This window comes from Symphalangus syndactylus, chromosome 1, assembly GCF_028878055.3.
Source record: "Symphalangus syndactylus isolate Jambi chromosome 1, NHGRI_mSymSyn1-v2.1_pri, whole genome shotgun sequence".
Taxonomy (NCBI): domain Eukaryota; kingdom Metazoa; phylum Chordata; class Mammalia; order Primates; family Hylobatidae; genus Symphalangus; species Symphalangus syndactylus.
The window spans coordinates 131,430,361-131,451,569 of NC_072423.2; the positions used below are offsets into that span (position 1 = coordinate 131,430,361).

The window sequence follows — 21,209 nt, forward strand, 5'->3', positions numbered from 1 at the left end:
TTATTTTGGAAGAGTATATCAACATATCCAATATGCCAACAGATATCTCAAAGCATCTAAGGTTTAATTGCCATCATTCTCTAACCCCATTAAAAAAATATGCTGGTAGACAAATGCCAACCAAATTTCCACTCCTCTAGTAGTCTACCCCTGGAGGAAAACTAATGATCACTAACTGCTAAGATCCACTGAGTGATAGATATTAAAAACTAAAGGAACGGAGCTGTTTCCTGAAAAAAAAAAAAATTGAACATCCATTGCAAATTATCCAGAAGCATAATCATATATGGTTTCCAACTCTAATTGAAGGAATTTTTAGTGATCAAAGATTTAATATCTGAGCTCATTTGCAGGTACTGTAGTATGATATCTATTTTAGTCAATTGGTTTCTTCTTTCCCACGACATTTAGTTGCCTAGCCTCTGAAAGAGAACTAACTTGCTTTGAGACATTCAATAAAAATCTGAGAGCCCACCATGTGCAGAACCCTACAGGAAGGATGACGAGGAACCAGGCATGGATTCTGCCTCCAAAAGGAATAGCATCCAAGGACTAAACTTAAAAAATAGAAGTGTCATAAATGCTTAAGATTGTACTATGATAGAAGTTTAAAAGAAAGGAGGTACAATAACTACAAATATTAGTATGACATGTCATTAAAGATATTAAAAATGCGGTTTCCAATAAGTAATCATATAGTTTCTTGTCACTTATAAGATGAAACATTATACACTCACAATTTTATTGCTAGTTACAATATGTAAAAAATAATTATGGAGAGCAAGAAAATTAAGATTGATTTTTTAAAAATGCAATGGCAACAACACAATGATCTGGCTTTATTATGCCAAAATAGGGTTTCTCAACCTTGACATTATTAACATTTTAGACCAAATAATTCTTTATTGTAGCAAAAGTGAGACACTATTTAATGCACTGCAGTATGATTAGCAGCATCCTGGCCTCTACCCACCAAACAGATGCCAGCAGCAACTTGTGCCCTAGTTGTGACCACCATAAATGTTTATAGATGTTGCAGTTGAGAACCAGTGCTCTAGAGAGAACCACTCTAAAGCAGTGGTTCTGGTGTTAGCTTCAGTATTAACATAGTGGCCAGCTGAATGTACACCTCTAGATAACTCTTTACCATGTGTAATAATTTCCTATTTACTTATCTGCACTTCCCTATAAACCATAAGTTTCCTCAGGTCTGGAATTGTATCTTACTCATTATTGGTTTTCTATACACTAAGCATTCTATGCATATACTTTATGCTGAATGAATCAATGAAGGAAGCTAGAAAGAAAGGAAACAGAAGAGGGAGGTAGCTGAACTGACCAATGAAGTGTGGAGGGGCTCTGGCATGCATCATATAGTGTCAGTGGGTGCCAGTATTAATTTTCCTCTCAGTCAAGAGAACCACAAATGTCTCCAAACATTGCCAAATGTCCTCTACGGTGGGCAAAACGCCTCTAGTTGAGAACCAGTGTTCTAAAAGATTGCACAGAGAAGGTTTCGACCTTGTTATAAAAGGAAATATGAATTTTGCAGTACTTTCTTTCTTTGTCCTACTCAATTAAAAAGAAAGAGCTCTAATACATTAATGGCTTTGGAGTTAGACATGAGATAGGATACTGACATCCAGTTGGCTGTATGATTTTAATAAATTAGGCTCTTTGAGCTTTAATTATTTCATTTGTAAAACTGGGACATTAATGACTACCGCATAGAGTTATTTCATTCAACAAGTATTATTACTTGCTACTTGCTGGAAAGGCACTGTGGTTGGTTCAGAAGATATACAGTGGGAGTGGTAACAGTTATGATCTTTGCATTTATATTCTATATTCTAGTCTAGAAAAGCAACAGTAATCCAATAGTCTCCCATATAAAATTTAAATTACAAATTGTCACATAAATCCTATGATAATGAAGAAGGTTCTATGAGAACAGATGAAAAGGGGAACGTGACCTAAAATTGGGTGTCAGTAAGATTTTCCCAAGGAGCTGCCCCTTGACCTTGGGCCTGAGGGAGACAACGTGTGAAAGCACAAGTCTGTCCTGATATCTGGATACTCTGTAGATAATCAATGAATGGGAGCAATAGGTTATAAATAATCATCACTGTCCCTAACAAAATTAACAGATAGGAATAAGATGTTAAGCAAAGTGACACTGTATTTAATATCTTTATCATAACAAAAAGGTATGCATAATTCACTTTATAGAATTCTGAACTAAGATAATAGTTGTAAGAAAATTGTGGTACTAATAATGTTGATGCAAAAAAATAAGTTCTTTTGGAGTATAGAATGTTGGTGCCTTTAACATCTTTATTTTCTGGATATACAATTTCCCATTGTATTTTGCATTATGGTTACCTTCTTCAACTAGAGAACAACAAGGATTAGCACACAGTCCAGTTAATAAAACTCAACTATTCCACTGCGCTAACAGTCCCTATGAGAACTCCCAGCCATCAGTTAAACAAATCGTTTGGCTGGGATTGGAGCATTTACCATATGCACAAGTTACTAATTTCCTGGATGTTATCGGCCATTAGCTGGTTTCCTGTGTCCCAGCAAATGCTGAGGTGAGAGCCTTGACTGCCAAGACTGAACATTTCAGACGTGGGTCCATGGACCATTTCCTCCATCTAAGATATAATAACACTCTATATTTGTAATTCTTCTGTCAAATGCATGTGGAAAATGGCCAGAAAGTTCAAGTGAAGGAAAATGTGTAAAAAAGAAAAACTAACTTGTGTCAGTGTACCGTGCAATTATGCTGGCAAAACTCTATTAAAATTTGGAGGACTCAGTTGCCTGCAGCAAGAGGAGTATGAAACAGAACTAATCACCAGGAAACTCCCATAAAGCATTTAGGGATTTACTTAGAGATCAGACTGTGTCTAAATGAATGACAATTGTCATTTTCTTCATTCCTAATCTACAAATGCTGCTTTCTGCCTAATCAGAGTTCCCAAGGTGGGGAAGGAATATATATGGTCCCTCTTAACTCTACTCAAAACCTCACAGCCTATGCTCACGCATAAGCAAATGTCACCACTGTCTCCTCTTCTATTTTATCTTGGTGACTTCAAGACATAAATTAAAAAGTACATCATCAAACAAAAAAGACTGAGAGTCTGAATTAAATACTTAAGTGACCAGAGCATTTTGTCCCTCACAGTATTCTAATTAATGGCTTATTTAATGTGCAAGATAGTGTGACAACTTTGTTTACAATTAGAAATCATTTGCGCAGTGAAACATTAGAACAGTAAAACAGGAGGGTAGTCTGTTTTTTAATATTCGAGGATTACTGACAATATTTTATTAAGGCAAACACATGTCCCTTAATTTTTAGAATGCATAGTGTTCACCATTTGACCTTGACATATCACTTCATCATACTGAATATTTCTTTATGCTCTCTTCCAGCCCAAAAGTCTGTCTCTATATGGAGACCATTTGAAAAGTTTCAAGCCTTTATAAGTAATGTTATTCATTATCTTAGACATCCTTTAGAACCTAACAGCTTACCAAATAGAGTAGGAGGGCCCCCCAATTTCATAATTTCACAGATGACATACACACTTTTATCATTTAGATTCAGCATAAAGAATTATATGAATTTCATAGTTTCTGTGATGGTTATTAGCAAACATCAGAATTACATTTCCTAAATAATATGTGCTCAAGAGACACAGCATTGTGTAAATAATGTTCATATATTTATATGTACTTATATATTTATACATCTTTATTATGTAAAATAACTAATAAATATATATTTTATGTTACACTATTTTATTAGGATGAACTCAATTGTCACAATCAGTACCTAATTAAAGAGGCTGATTTGCCTCAGCATTTGATCAACAGAGTTCCATCACTGTTCATGCTCTGACAATCCATTAACCAGTACATGCCATGTGACAGGTTTGGTTTCTGAATAATCAGCTAGGTAACTTTTTATAGATCACATTTATTATCTTTTTTATTATGATATTGTCATTTTTACATTACAAAGTAACCAATGTTCATTCTAGAGAGTTGGAAAACACAGATATGATTATTGAAGAAAAAAATCACCCCACTTCCCTACCTACAGAATTTTAGTATGACTTTTACTATGACCATTCTCCCCTAAGATTGAATATGCTTAAAAAAAAATGCTATTTAAGTGATGGCAGCAGTTGATGGCTTTGCCGTAATTTTCAAGCTACTACACTGCAGAGACTTTGTCGAGCAGGATTATTTCTGGTTATTTTATGTTGTTCAAATTTTTACCATTTACAATTCATGCTACAACAGAGTGTGATCTGTGTCTTAGTTAGTTTTGTGTTGCTTAAAATAATATATGTGAGGCTGCATAACTTATATTTTTTAAAAAGAGGCTTATTTAGCTAATGACCCTGCTGGCTGGAAGACTGGGCATCTGGTGAGATCCTCAGGTTGCGTCCACTCAAGACAGAAAGCAAAGGGAAGCCAGACTGTGTAAAGTTAACATGGCAAGAGAGAAGGTCAAGGTGGCAGCCTCTTTTTAATAACCAACTTTTGTGGGAACTAATAGAGCAAGATCTCATTTATTACTGTTAGGAGAGCACCAAGCCATTCACGAGGGATCTACCTTTATGACCCAAACACCTCCCACTAGGCCCCAACTCTAACACTGGGATTGAATTTCAGCATGAGGTTTGAAGGGACAAACATGCAAATATTAGCATTCTGCATCTTTGATTTTTATTTAAGGTAGGTTTCTAGAAGGAAATTAACAGTTCATACGCTAAAATTAATTTTCAGAAAAGTCAAACCAATTCACATTTCCACAACAATTAGTAACTTTATGAAAATATCAGTATTCTATTTAACTAGTGTACATTTGATAGTAAAAATAGTATCTTGGTTTTTTATTGACATTGGTTTTTCTACTAGTAATATTTATGATGATTTATAATGTGGATTTTCATATGTGACTTGTATGCTTACATCTTTTTTTGTTTACTATATTTGTCTTTTAGTATATTTGCTGATTTGGGTAAATATGTATTAAGATCAGTTTTTGCACTTCAAATGGAGAGTCTTTCTGTGCTTCACTCAGAAGTCTGAGTATACAATTTTGTGGTCATATCTTCCATAATCAGCAATCATTATTCTATCCTCTTCTGAGTTTTAACCCTATATTGAATTATACAAAGAGCTAGGTTTTGTTCCTTTTTAGTTAACCAAGCCTCCCAGCTACATGAATGTTTGAACATTTTTATTTTTAAATTTAGCTACGTTTCTAATAAGCCTACCTACCTGTGGACATGTGTCTTTTCATGTTGATTGGAATGTGGCCAGTCCTTTCAATCTCCATGAAAGGATATGTCATCTCTGGAAAGATGTCTTTAGTTTCTGTATTTGCTTATTGCTTCCATTTCAGCTATTCTTATTTCTTCTTCTGGATGATGTACTCACTGTTATGTTAGACCTCCACTCACTTGTTCTTTTCTATTTTCTTTTTTTAGATTTATCTTTATTTTTTTTAAGTTTACGTGGGTGCATAGTAGGATTACATATTTACAGAGAACATGAGATATTTTGATACAGGCATACAGTGTGAAATAAGCACATCATGGAGAATGGGGTATCCATCCCCTCAAGCACTTATGCTTCAAGTTACAAACAATCTAATTATATTCTTCATTTTAAAATGTATAATAAAGTTATTATTGGCTACAGATACCCTATTGTTATCAAATAGTAGCTTTACCAAAAAAAAAAAAAAAAAAATCTCCATTCTCTGTCCACAATGCTTGCCATGTCTTCTCTCATTCTTTTGATAATTTGACCTTTCTTTTCCTGCATACTGGGAGAGCTCCTTTAATCAGTTCTTTAAGACATTAATTTGATTTTCTGTGGTGTCAATTCTGCCCCAACTACCACCAATATGGAATTTAGTTCTGTTACTGCACAATTTTTGTTCTTTGTAATGCTTCTCTTCACTTAGTTCTCTTTGCTCCTTAGCTTAATGTTTCCTCATTTTGCCCTACTGAATTTGCACTCAAGCTGGCTTCCTCCTTGTAGGTTTTTGTTCCTTTTTAAAAAAAATCTAAGTTTATCAAAAATACAGTTAAGCATTAGGTATTACAGGGGAAATGTTTTTAAAATACACATTCTCAGATTGTGCTCTTAGAGACTCTGATCTGATGGCTCTTAGAGGGAGGTGGGGAGACAGAAGAAGAGAAAAATAAAAAAGATGATGAAGACACCTCCTCAAATGAATCATACTCAGCGGGAATGATTGTAATATCAGATGCCTATATTTGACAATATGATATGGTTGATATGTATTTGTGTGTTTGTGCATAATCTTATCTTCTAGAAGTTAAGCAAGGGAGAGAGAATAAGAAAAACAGGACTTTTGTATAAAATAATTAAGTATAGAGTAAAGAGATATTAAGAATCTCAATTTTGCTCCAAGATTTTATCAGTAATTATAAAATCCTTGAGTGTTTCTGGAAATCTGTTGCCTATTAACCTTGGTCTTTCAAGGGTAGTTGTTGATCATTCTTTACTGTATCTTTGCATATTTCATGGGGAAATTGGGAGTGGCTTCCTCGGGAATATGTAAAGCCAGAAGCTGGGTAGACACTTTTAATGATGTTACATTAGCAAATCAATATTTTCTGGGAATTTAGAACACAGACTTTTGTGTGCTGCAAGCTGGAATCCAATAAACTTAACTTTGTTTGATATTGTATCTTTATAAGGTAGTGGCATTTCTTACATTAATGTCTAACTATGGATATTTCCGAAACCAGATACCTAACACTACACTGGTAAGTGTTCGTCCACAAGTAACATGTCATTCTTCTCGTGGAGTGTGATTTATATTTTTTAATGATGATGATTTTAGTAATGTATATATCATCTTACAAGAAATTTACCTTTGAATCAGAAAAGAGTAAAATTCATTTTGTGCTGGTCTCATCAAGCAACTTTGTTCAGTCACCTTAAATATGAACACCAGGGAAGACGGTTTATCTTTGATATATGAATATAATTTCCAAATGGATCCTTAGGCTAAAAGTAACTGATGAGTATGAAAAAATGAGCTCTTGGTATTGCTTCATTTAAAACTTTATTTCCTTTATAGAAAGGTATGATATTGCTAATGTCACTTTCACAGAAAAGTGAAAAAAAAAAATCCATTTCAATAGGGAAAAAAAGTCTGGTTTTGTTTTGAATTTTACCATTTTTCTAAAGTTGAATATTTTCTTAAGTTTGGAATACTTCTTAGATATGAAGAAAGAGTTAACGTGCTTACAGATGTTGGAATATAAACTCCCACTGATTTAGCCAGCAGACTCGATAAGTTTCATGGTGTGGTTAAGTCATTCAAATAGCAGTTAAAAAGTGTGTCCTAGACATGGTGGGAAAAGAGGATCAAACTGAGTATGCTGCCTTCTTGTTCACAACACTCACATTTCTGTTTTGTTTTTGTGTGTCCGCTGTATGCATTTGTGAACAGCTCTCACAAGTTTCCAAGTGATACACATCAAAGTGTAATAAATATAGCATGCACACAAAACCAGAGATCACAGAGGCCTGTCATTCAAGTTTGTTTATTACTTATCTTTAGGTTTCACTTTCAATAAAAGTCAGATGTGCTGAAGAGCTATCAAACATGTTTTAGTTATTGTGTTATTGCATGGAAAAATTATAGCTACCTGTGATAATTAAACATCTTTAAAAAACACATGTATTTTGTGAGTGTATATGTGCATACACATGTAAATATATGCAAGTGTATACCCGATTTCTTTAAGACTTCTAAAATATAAGAGTTATTGGTCTTCATTTCCAAATTCTCGTCGTCTATTTTCTTAAGAAACAAAGATGTCCATCTTGTCCCATTCCACCAGCCAATAGTTAGAAGGATTATACTGAACCATTGTTTGTGAGCTCAGGAATTATGTCCCCCTGAATAATTGGTTAGGATAGTGAATTAAAGGACTATTTCTGTGCAAAATTCAGTTTGAGGTCACAAAAATGTATCAGAATCGAAAACCATTAAAATATAACCAGTACTGATTACTCATTTGTTCATTCCCATATTCATTAATTCCACAAAGATTGATGAAGCCCCACTATGTATATCAGGGACTCCAATAGATTCTGCAGTTCACTGATTTAATAATTTTATCCAGTCTGTTATTCCGTTTTAGAAATTCAAAAGCCAAGCTCCGCTGAAGAGACTAGAAACCACATTAGTAGACTTATGATCTCCTTGGAAAGAACAAGGCTTTGGAACCAGAAAGGCTTGGGTTCAAGACCACTTGACTATCTTAGTGGATGTGGGACATCTCCTATTTTTTCACCTGTACAATTGGAATAATAATACCTACCTCCAAGGACCCTAGTAAGAATTAAATGACATAATAATTATAAAAGCACTTAACCTATTCACCAGCATAAGGCTGATGTTCAAGAAATAATTTCCTTTATTCCCTGCATCCTTCTGTCTGTCTTCCTTGCCTTTTTTCAGAATAGATGTAGTTAAAGGACTTGAAGAGAGTCTCAGAGCACACCAGAAGTAAATTACACAGAAACAGAAGGTGGACCGTGAACCTCGGTAGTCTGTAGGTTTCTCAATGTTAAAATGTTCAACCTTTTAGCATAATTCATATATTATATAAATCCACCATTCCAATTCATCCAATCATTTTTAGAGTACGGTATAGAAATAAAATGCAGAAAGCAATTATAGTTGGTTAAAAGTTGGGGCCAGGAAAGCAGGAAAGCCAATTATAGTTGGTTATATAGTTGGGGCCAGGAAAGCTTCCACTGCTTCTATTTTCTTATGGAAAGATAGTGGTGTAACACTCCTGGTCCTTCTCTTACTTGTCCACTCACATAATACTTCCAAATGGGAGAAATAATAACTCACCTGACTTGTGAGTTTGAGAGCAAGAGCTCAGCAAGAGTGGCTCATTGCTCTCTCCCTTATCCTTGGGATCTATCTGCCACTAGAGAGCACATTCACTATTTCCTCCTAGTATCATAAGAAGTAAAGATCTTATCCATGGGTGGGGAGACACATGGTTGTCCGGCACTCCTTGTGACTGAACGGCTAAACCAAATTTTGACATTGGCTATTGAAAGATTCATTTTCCTCACAAACCTAAGTCACATTTTCCTAATGTAACACCAGCAGTCGTACAATCAATAGTTTTCTTATTTTGACATACTTCTTTGTCTTTTTCAATGGGATCAGAATCTACCTGGGACAAAGCAGTGCTTTTAATTAGGCACACCCCATGTACAACAATGGTGATTAGAGAAAATACCTTTTCCTTTCAACTTTAAGAACAAATTATTAAAGCCATGAATGAAGACTATTCATTATTCGGTTTTCTCAACAGTACATCAAGAAACGAGTAATTGACTGAGATCAGCCTGTGGACACATTCTCTTCAAAGAGGCAGGATGAAGGTGTGAAAGTGTTGATGTTTCTTTTCTTTCTTTTTTTTTTTTTAGACTGAGTCTTGCACTGTCGCCCAGGTTGGAGTGCAATGGTGCGATCTTGGTTCACTGCAACCTCCGCCTCCTGGGTTCAAGTGATTCTCCTGCCTCAGCCTCCCGAGTAGCTGGGATTACAGGTGCCCACCACCACACCCAGCTAACTTTTTTGTATTTTTAGTAGAGACAGGATTTCACTATGTTGGCCAGGCTGGTCTTGAAATCCTGACCTTGTGATCCTCCTGCCTCGGCCTCCAAAAGTGCTAGGATTACACGTATGAGCCACTGCGCCTAGCCGATATTTCTTATAGGTTGAAAAGAACTTGAATTCCACACATATCCTTCAGTAAGCAAGTGCCTGGTCAACTAGTAGGGATCCCAGTTTAAGACACTGAGGCAATTCTTTCGCTGATTTTTGTTTTTGTCCAATGCTAGGAAAGCAGAGAATTTTACTAGTATACATATGCACTGTTTCACTTAAGATGACACAGTAGAGTCCTTGCAAAAGCAGAGGGTAGTACCCATAGGCAGATTATGGAAATCATTCGATACAAGCTAATACAAATATTTAACTTTAGATGAGTCTGCTTTAAAAACTTCAAATAATTAATGAATAGGATTAAGATCAACCCTGACAATTTCAATATTGAGTTTTGAATCCCTGCATTCAGCATTTGGATCAGGAAAAAAAATGAGCCAAATTGACATAGCCAGCAAAGCAGACATTCACAAATATTTTACAGACATGTAAAAGACCAGCCAATAAGTATTTCTTTTCCAGAAAATTTTAAAATTTTCAATCATGAGAAAAATAATACTTACATATTTTTAGAGAGATCTGTCTGTTGAAGATGTATCCCACAGGAGCAAATGATACAAATATTCATTTTAGGAAATGAGATAGAGCAAGGTTTACATTACATAGCATCAGTCATTCAGGAGTAATGAACTATATTAAAAGCGACATCAGAATGCTTTTCTTTGGAATCACAGTTATTTAAAGTGCATTCCACAACTGTAGAGGAGGGTGTCTTGTCATATTCTTACACCCACTGGTACAATAGAACAACACAATTTGAAGAAGATAAGTGTTGAAATAAAAATTTACTGATCAATTAGAATTTGACTCACATGAAAAAAAATTCTAAACAGTGCAATATTAGGATGACTTGAAACCAGACAACTCCCACAAAAAAGGGAGGGAAATGATGGTAGTTTATGCAACTCTTCTATTGTTATGAAGATGCAGGATACAGACAATAATAAAACCCGAAGATGCTATCTCACTAAAGATTCTGGTCTATTTTAAATTACTATAGAAATTTTTTATAACTATCGCTTAAATATAAGTATAGTTTTCTCCTCTCATTTCTTTTAGATACATGTTCAAATGTCACATGATTAGAGAGACTTTTCTTGACCACTGTACCTAAACTACTACCATCTCCACATCCTATTTAACCACCATCTCCATCTCCTATTTTGTAATTGTAACTGGTTTTAATTTTCTTCAAACCAATTGTTACAATCTAATAAATTATATCTCTTTGTATAACAGTTACTTTTTGTAATCCCCTATGTGAACTTCATGAAACTTTGTTTGGCTCAGTACTATGTCTCTAGCAGGTAGAACAATCCTTGTGGATAGCAGGTGTTCAACATAAACGTGTTGAGAAAGTAGGAGAATGAGAGATTCCTGCTTCAAATCGAGCCTACAGCCCTTGTCCCCATGGGGGAAATATGGGATACAAGCAAATCATAGCAGACAGGGATCTCTGATCCTTTGATCTTATTGCAAAACAAACAAAAAGACATGGACATTATTCTAGGAACATTAGCATGCCCAGATAGCTCTTGTCCATCACTATATAAAGTATTGATTGTTTCCCACCCAGTCTCAGGAAACATCTCTCGAGTCGCCTGCTCAAGTTACCCTGGAACAATGCCTCTCCTTCCTACATAAGGAGCCCTTGAGAAGCCTCTGTGTTTACCAGGAGGCTCCACCCCACTGTAGTGACCAATAAATATCAAATAGCCTGTTTCTTCTGCTTTACCTAGGAATGATAAAAACAAAAACTACTAATACGATCTTATACTACAGGAGTGTGGCTGACAATGCCTGTCATATACCTGTGCATTCAGAAGAGTAGCTTTGGTAGACAACAAGCCACATTATGAGGACAATAGTTGCACTTTGGTAAAATGTTCTAGAATATTCTATTGAATATACCCTTCTTTTTTTCTATTATACTTTAAGTTCTAGGGTACATGTGCACAACGTGCAGGTTTTTTACATATGTATACATGTGCCATGTTGGTGTGCTGCACCCATTAACTCGTCATTTATATTAGGGATATCTCCTAATGCTTTCCCTCCCCCCTCTCCCCATCCCACGACAGGTCTCAGTGTGTGATGTTCCCCTTCCTGTGTCCAAGTGTTCTTCTTGCTTAATTCTCACCTATGAGTGAGAACATGTCGTGTTTGGTTTTTTGTCCTTGTGATAGTTTGCTGAGAATGATGGTTTCCAGCTTCATCCATGTCCCCACAAAGGACATGAACTCATCATTTTTTATGGCTACATAGTATTCCATGGTGTATATATGCCATATTTTCTTAATCAGTCTATCATCAATGGACATCTGGGTTGGTTCCAAGTCTTTGCTATTGTGAATAGTGCCACAATAAACATACGTGTGCATGTGTCTTTATAGCAGCATGATTTATAGTCCTTTGGGTATACACCCAGTAATGGGATGGCTGGGTCAAATGGTATTTCTAGTTCTAGATCCCTGAGGAATCGCCACACTGTCTTCCACAATGGTTGAACTAGTTTACAGTCTCACCAACAGTGTAAAAGTGTTCCTATTTCTCCACATCCTCTCCAGCACCTGTTGTTTCCTGACTTTTTAATGATGGCCATTCTAACTGGTGTGAGATGGTATCTCATTGTGGTTTTGATTTGCATTTCTCTGATGGCCAGTGATGATGAGCATTTTTTCATGTGTCTGTTGGCCGCATAAATGTCTTCTTTTGAGAAGTGTCTGTTCATATCCTTCACCCACTTTTTGATGAGGTTGTTTGGTTTTTTTCTTGCAAATTATACACCCTTCCTTAATTAACTAAAAGTCTTCTACCGGAATATAACTGATATGGCTTCACTGTGGTGATATATTTTGTAAATTGATTGTGTGTGTGTGTGTGTGTGTGTGTGTGTGTGTTTGAATTTAAAATATTTTCTTTTGCATATTCCTTGATTTTGACTTTTCATCTTTTTATATTTCAAGTAAAAAATCCACTGATTTTTTATGTTTTTTTTCAAAGATAACTACTATCAAGGTCATTGATTTATAAGAGAAGTCCTTTCCTCTGGTCCCAATCTAGTTTTCTGCCATGGTAGATATAATATTTTTATATTATGCCTGTCAAGCTATTTGACATCCTCTGGGACACTTAGTCTCTTTTGTGATTGCTTAACTGAGATTTACTCTACAAATCCCACTGGAAATGAATCACCTTTGGGAACTGTAATGGCAGTCTGGTAGTACACCAGATGAAGTCTTATCTGAAGGCCCTGAGAGGGAGTGACTCCTTTTCTGCAGACATTTCCTCTAGAGTAAGATATACTGTGTTTAGTCATATTTGGAATTGACAGAAAGCAAATAAGAAAGATGCCTGTTAAGCCTGAGATTACTCAAGGACTGGCTGGTAATAATTCATGACTGTTTAATATGTAGACCCATTCTAGTGTCTCTAAATATATCCAGGAAAAGCCTCCAAAGCTGTGCAATTCTCCAGCAAGGCCTCAATGAGGCCACAGAGAATAAGGGGGAAGTAAGATACCTCTGGATGACAGAATCAGGGGTTATGTGATTGGATAACCAAGGAACTTATTGCACTGACAACTCAAGAATTCTATTTCCACCTAGCAGGATTTGATATGTATTTGAGATCAATAATTTAGGCTTGCTTCCCATTTTCTCCTTTCCTAAATAGTCATTTTCCTTTAAGTGCATGTGTTCTGTTGTTTCTGTGTCATTCTACATTGTGGGAATTCAGATGGATAACTTCTCTTTTAAAGGTATGACTTGCTGAGCTATGAGGAGGAGCCATGGGCCTGTTGGAGATAACAGAGTCACCAGATGCAATCACAGCTTTGAGGTGGGTTCCTTTTGGGAAAGAATTAATGCATGCCACCTAAAATCTATGTATGCATGACACCTTTATTGATGTCATGGATGCTGGATAGCCAAGGGGATGGACTATTCTTAATTTTCTCTACTGCACAGGCAAAGAAGTCAAAATACTCATCATTTCATACTCTCTTACAAGAAAGCAGGAAACCATATGACTCAGTTTTGGCTTTTGAGTTGTAAGCACAAATTGCTGATTTGAGATTCTGGAAAAGCCTTTAAAAGGACAAAATCAGCCATACTGCTCCTTCATCTATTTGCTTTTTTCCCTTTTTCCTGGATTAACTGTGGATACAAGAGCTGGAACTTTAGAAGCCATCTTATAAATGTGTGACATAAAAGCCAGGGATAAAAGATGGCAGAGCTGCCTTGATCCTTGATGGCACCCCAAAGAATTGGCCTCCGCTGTCTATCTATGGCCTTCGTCCTACATGAGTAAAATAAATATCTGCAAGTTAACTTATTGTTAGCAGGGATTTCTTCACTTTTTTTCATGCTTATAGAGACACATATTCCTCGGCCAATAAGTTTTTTCTCTATATCCTGAAGTTGCCAAGAACAGTAACAGCTGAAATTCATAGTCTGGAGCTGTAGCAATTCAGGAGATAGAATAAATGTTAAACATTCAGAAAAAAAAGAATTTTTATTCAATCTTCATTCTCCAATATTCAGTACCCTGCCCAGACAGAGTAGGCAATAAAAATGTTTGCTGACTGATGCTACTTATTATATATTTTAAAGAAAATAATTTGGAATGACACACATTTAAAACATGTATTAGGATTTATAGAAGGTTTAGTAGCAAATTTGAATTAAATGTATAACTATATTTATTGAATAACTTTTACTAAATTCTTACTATGATCTAGGCTCTATGTTAAATACTTAATGTATTTTTTTAAATTCTCACAGCAGTTCTATAACCTAAGAGTTATTATTAGAGAAGTTCAGAGATATTTAAGTAACTTAGCCAAGGTCACACAGCGAGGTGGTACCAGAGCCAGGATTCAAGGCCAAGTTTACTTCTCTCCAAATCTATGCTCCTAACCACTATGTATTACTAAAATATTCTGAATCTGATTTCCTAAAAGAAACATGACTTTTGAAATAATAAAAAAAAAAAACTCCTTTGTGGCAGAACAGTAAGTATACAGAAAAATGTTCATCTACGTTAATGGTAATTCATTATTAATCAATTACCACTTCCTGGGTAACTTGCTATTGGTTGACAAATCAGTTGGATTTTCCATATGCACACACTGGAATAAGCTAGCTAAATAAGACAATTCACTTGGAGAGTTTTATGTTAGCTGAAGGTTACTATTGGGAAACTAGAGTATTTGTAATATTTTTATTTTGAAATCCTGGAGTCATTAAAATGTGACACCACAACCTGCACAGTAGGATAGTGATAAGAACAAGGATGCCAGAGGTGATTCAGTAGATACTTAAATGGCCAAAAATATAGTGCAGGTTTCACACACCCTGCAGACTGCAGGTTTATATGATAATAAATAATAGTTATCACCAGGACAAAGGAGGAAAATGCCATGAAATCCAATAGCTCAGTGAGAAATCTGCTAATACAGGTGGTGGTCAAGCTTGTCCTATTTTATTCTCAAAGGGAGCCTATTTATTTTCTTACAGATAGTTAAATTACAGAGTCATTCACTGCTGAAAGTTTTCCAGTAGGCAGATATGAGTCTAAAGCTAAGAGAATAAGAATTAACTTCACAGGCAGCAGAATTGATAAGGTAAAATCTTTGCGCAAACTACAGAAATAAAAGTGACTTTAAACATTCCAATTGGAATCTCTTTTTTTGTACAGTGGGCATGAGCCAATAGCCAAAACGCTGGCTGGAAAAATAATCATTTTAGGAGGTCTTTAAAATATTTCCCCAAATCAAACAGCCCTCTGACTAGGTGAGATATCAGTGATTAGAGAGACAGAATGAAAGAGTCAGGGGGTGTGTGGGGGTGAGTAAGAGAGAGAGAGAAAGAGGAATTCTTGGTGAACCAGAATGCTGGGAAACTGAGGGAAAATATTCATAATGGTTCCTCAGCAGTTATAAAATCAATGTCAACTTTCTTTTCCTGTTACACAAGATGGCAGTGGTTTTTATCTAACAACTAACTATACATATTCTGAGGACATTTGAAATGGTGGAGATTATGCATGCTGTTTTCATTACTTCTAAAGTGCTACAATCTGCTAACTTCCAGATTTGGGAGTTTGCCAATGGAATAGATCAAGAAATTCCAATAACAACTTTTTCGTTAAACATTTTTATATTCATTTTCTTGGAAGTAGGTGTTGCTTTCAGTCCAAATTCAAGTTACTTATTTTACATATACCTAACAGCTACATTTCATCATTTGTTTTGTGCATATAGGAAGTCACTACTTAATGCCATTGACTCTTTGCCAAGTAACCTTTAAACCAAGACATGTATATAATTTCCTTATTAATTAAAAATATTAACTTCATCAATCTTAGTCCATGAAAAAAATCCAAAGCTTCCAGGCATAATCTTGATGAAGAATACATTACACAGCTGAAAGAATTCAAATTTATTCTGCCTTGAACAACTAGTCATGTGTCATAAAGGACAATGAGTTCACCAAAGTAATCTATATGGGAAGTGACTTGCAACAAAAGGTTAACAGATATGCTCTGTATCAGTTTACTAGAAGACAACTGAAGATGAAGAAACCAAATATCTTACCTCTAGTTATTTGAGGTCAAAATTGGAAAATGTTATCAAATAATGTTAGTAATCTCAACAAAATCCAAATAACTGAAAATTTGACTACTTTATCATTATATCACTCAACTCTTATGGGAATAGTTAAGTGTATACATGAACAGAGCATGAATATATTAGATCAGGATTTCAAGGTCTGTTGGCCATTCCACCTAAAATTTATAGAATCTAGAGATAAATAAGTTCACTATTTTCAATCAGAAAGAATATTTAAAGACTTAGGTTGCAGGTGAATACATCCTAAATGGCCATCATTTTAAAGCAGACATCTAACAAGCAACCATGTTATAAACAATTGTTTTGACTTTTTATCTAGAAATATTTATAGATTTACAAGATGTTGCAAAGATGGTACAGAGAGATCCTATGTATCCTTCATGAGGTTTCTACAAATTTTACATTTTATATGATTATACAATAGCAAAACCAGGGAACTGACATTGGTGCAATACGTGTATATAGTTCTATGTTACTTTATCAGGTATAGATTCTTGTAACCACCACTGAAATCAAGATACAAAAGGATTGTAAATAATTTAACTTATTTTCTTAGATAATAAAATATATTACAGTTTCAGGTAGAAGGTTCCAGAATACATATTCTATTTAACAATACTTAATTATTGAAAATTATTAATATCTAAAATTATCTTAGAAAACTCTCTATATAAAGGCCAAAGTGAAATTCTAGCAATACAGAAACGGTACACTTCAGTTAAACTCATTTCCCTGCACAGATCAGACAACGCCATCATTCAACAATCAGCTCTCCCCAGCTAAGAGAACGCACACTTTTTTTAGCACACAGTTTATCAAAGACAAGTTGCTGATAATTCTACTACTCCAAAACTGCTTACCAGTAGAAGTCCCAGACACACACACACAGACACGCCCCACCTTTCTCAAGCAGAACAGAGCACTTCACAAGTGTCCTTAAATCCCTAATGAGGTTACCATAACAAAAGATACAATAATAAATATACACAAAGAAACAATGAAATAAGCCAGACAGATTCCCCTAAGCCAAACCTAATGTGGAGTTTCTTATTTTCCCTAACAAGAAAATATAAACCAAATTGTTGCAAACTGCACATTTGAGTGAGCTCAGAGCAAAGAAGAAATATTTAATCTCTCCTTCCTTCCTCCTTATCTCTCTCTCTCTCTCAACACACACATACACACACCCCTAAACATCAATCTTACCTTAGCCATCTGTGCCTGCACGCCATTTGCCTTGAGAGATGCTACCGCTTTCTGTGCGGCTGCAGGACTGTCAAAATCTACAAAACCATAACCTGTGAAAACACAAAACCCCCTTGTTAGTATTCACAAAAAGCTGAATCTCTATCTTAACTGATGAAGTACAAGTTTACAGATAGACTTGCATTCGTTTCTTCTGACATATTACCCTGGTTGAACATTAGGCTCTTAGACTAGTGGTCCTTAATGCTTTGGGAGAGATAAAATCATAATATCTCTAGATATAAAATAGTAACTCTTATTTTCTAGGCATTGTTTTGGAGATTGGGTGAACAATCAGTAACCCAATTTAACCCAATTTAGTGGGTAAGATAATAGACTGTTTAACTGTGTTCTTTCTTCATGGATTATGGCAAAAGTGAGGTACACAAAATGCTGGAAAATATAGAAAATTCTCTCCCTAAAGTTAATTTTCAAAACCTCAAATATTGATGTTAACAAAAACCATGATGAGAACTTGCAAACAGTTATCAGCAACTGCAGTAGTGCTTGGCACACAGTAGGCATTCAATAAATATATGTTGACTTCAGGAATAAGTAAATGTTGTGAATGAGAGGGTTTAAAACCTAGTTCCATTTGATTACTAAGCCCATGCTCCTCCATTATCTTGTCTATCTCAATGATAACATCTTAAATAATTTTGACTCTTATGGATCTGTGAAAAAGAATGATTAAATACATAAATATTAATGTTTCTTTTAAAAATGAGAAATACTATGTTGCTTATTTGTTTCTAGTGTACAGTCTGAAAAGGGTATATGAGTTTCCTATGCTATTCTGATTGTGTGCTTGTGTGGATGTCTATATATGGTGAAAGCAAAGAAATAGTAAAACAGAGTCAATGAAAAGTCCATTTTGCATGTCCTTAAGCTAGCTAATAGTCCAAGGCTTAGCCTAACAGTAACGTTAACTGCCAAGAATATTTAATATAAATATTCAAGAGTGAGTATAAGGACAGCTTTGTTTGGCATGCTTAAAAAGCTCACCATATGTATCCTATACTTCTTCTCATCTGTCAGGCAGGGAGTCATCTGTATTCTTATGCTTATCTCATTTAGAAGTTTTGAGGTGAGCCACTGAAGCCAACCTACTAACCATGTACTGTGACACCTCCTCTCACCCCAAAATAACCAAAGAAGAGTATAAGGGAATCCAATTACCAAGTTGTTTCTTTTAATTAACTTTTTAATTTTTTCCCCTTGAATCTCGTCTTCTTTTTCTCCCTCCCAGCATGTTATCCTAAAATGAACTTGTTACACAGCAGTGTACTGTAAAATGCTCTTGAAAAGCTGGGCAGAGAAGCTGTGAAGTTTGTATTTCTAATCCAAAAGGAAGCCTCTTCTGTAAGTACTGCTAATTCTTCTCTTCCTACAAAATCAAACTAAATGGGTAATATAAGTATTACTACCCAGTAAGATGAGTAAGATAGAAAAGTGAAAGTAATAGTCAAGAAATAGGGTCAAGGGGAGAAGAAAGCAGAACTATAATCTGGATATCATCTCTCACATGCCAGTTGCTGCTATGCTGGGTAGTTGACACACTGGTACTTGGTGAAGTCATAATAACATCAGGTACTACTGGCTTTGTGCCATAATACACATGAAGAAACTGAGGTTAGGGTAAGATGATCCAACTTGACTAGAATCACAAGCCACTCATTGAGCAGATCCAGGATTTGAAGTAAAGTCTGCATGTGTCCTTTCAAATACACCATACCATGAATTGCTTTATATCCCCACATTGTAAACTATTCTAGTAGCCTCTGAAGCCCATCAGAGAAAGGACTCAATTCTTGAAAATTCCTTAAATGGCATGGAATAAAACAATTCCATATAAGATGATTTAATTGAGCTCATTTAATCAGTACATTTGTCAATGGAGCAGTGGATGAGTTAAGATGAGATTGAGATTGGAACCCACCTTGTACCTCACACTTTGGCCAATCTTCCTCATCCATTCATTGGCTCATTTATTCATTCAATAATTAAGTTCTATTTCAGGCACTGCGCTAAGCAAAGGGTATATAGTGGTGGGAAAAAACCTCAGTTCCCACTCATGCAACTAATAGTTGAGTTGGGAGATGGATAAGAAAAAATAACCATACAAATGAATGTATAATTACAAAATTGCAGATCTTCCTTGAAAGTAAATGACAGCATATAATATAGATTTTAATTATTGATTGTTCATTAATGAAAGTTTTAAAGAAGCAGTGGTGGGAAATGATCTGCATTTTTAAATTGAGATTGCAATGTTGTGGGGGAGCTGGAAAGCTAGAATGGAATCAGGAGATGACTTAGGGGCTATTGCAACATTCCAGAAGAAAGGCAGCTGGCAATGAAATAGGGTGAAAGGGATGGTTTGAGTTATATTTTGGAGGCAGAATTAACAGGGCTTTGTAAATGGATTGACTGAACTGGAAAGAAGGAAGACATAAAGACATAGACAAGGATTACCACTGGTTTTGTTTGTCTGGTTGGTTTTGTTTTTGCCATAAGCCACTGGGTGAGTGGATATGTAATTTATTGAAATGGGAAGACTCAAGGAAGAACCAGCAGGGGAGAAGGAAAATTTAATTATTGGTCTGAGACATGTTGAGTCAGAAATGCCCGAGACATCTAAATAGAAATGTCAAATCGCAGCTGGATATATTAGGTTGGTGCTCAGAAATGGAGATGAAATTGGAAATACAGGAGGACAACAGCACAAAGATATAGATGTTATTTATAGGAAATAGTCAAAAATGCCCAGAGTAAGTATAAAAGAAAAAGGTCTAGGATTAGAATTCAAACAACTTCAGCATTTAGGCATTACATAAGAAGAAAAGACTGCAAAGAAAGCTGGAGAGTCAGAGAGGAAGAAGGAAATGAAAAGGGAATCAGATGTCTCAAATCCAAGGTAAGAAAGTATTCTGAGAAGGAGGGAGAGATCAATTATGTGAAATGCTACTGAGAGTTTGAGCAAAAAGACAGCTTCAAGATGCCCAGTGTCTTTAGAAACATGATGTCATTATCATGATTTGCTTTAGGCAAGTGGTGGGGATTGAAGCCTGCTAGAGTAGTTGAAGAGCATGAGCAAGATGAGGAGGAGGATTTTACAGGCCTCTTTGCAGTTATCTTGGCTGGGAAGAACAATTAAGAAACAGATTTAGCTAGCAGGGGATCTAAGGTCAACTGAGTTGTTTCTGTTTGTTTGCTTTAAGATAGGAGACGCTATGGTTGTATGTGTGTGTGTGTGTGTGTCTATTTCCCACCTGATTCCAGTGTGAAGCTAGGGTAAGAAACTGCTGAGTATTCATGTAAATTATTCAACAAATCGTTATTGACAACTTTCTACAGGACAGATAATGTTCTTGGCATTTTTGAATGTTGAATATTGATAGGAAAGATCAAGCAGATCTTTAATAGATTAAAACTTCAGGAGGACAAGTGGATAATTTATAGAATAATATTCCTGAGAGTGTAGAAGGCTGGGCGTAT

General features: G+C 35.5%; 1 protein-coding gene across 8 annotated transcripts in view; it reads right to left on the reverse strand.

Annotated features, from left to right (window-relative positions):
* RBMS3 (RNA binding motif single stranded interacting protein 3) overlaps positions 1 to 21,209 on the reverse strand; it is a 1,708,877-nt gene that overhangs the window by 432,160 nt on the left and 1,255,508 nt on the right. For all 8 annotated transcript variants that reach the window (XM_055284824.2, XM_055284857.2, XM_055284838.2 and 5 more), the window contains one exon: positions 17,673 to 17,764. In XM_055284824.2, coding sequence (XP_055140799.2) covers positions 17,673 to 17,764 — 92 coding nt within the window. The remainder of the gene's footprint in view (positions 1 to 17,672; positions 17,765 to 21,209) is intronic.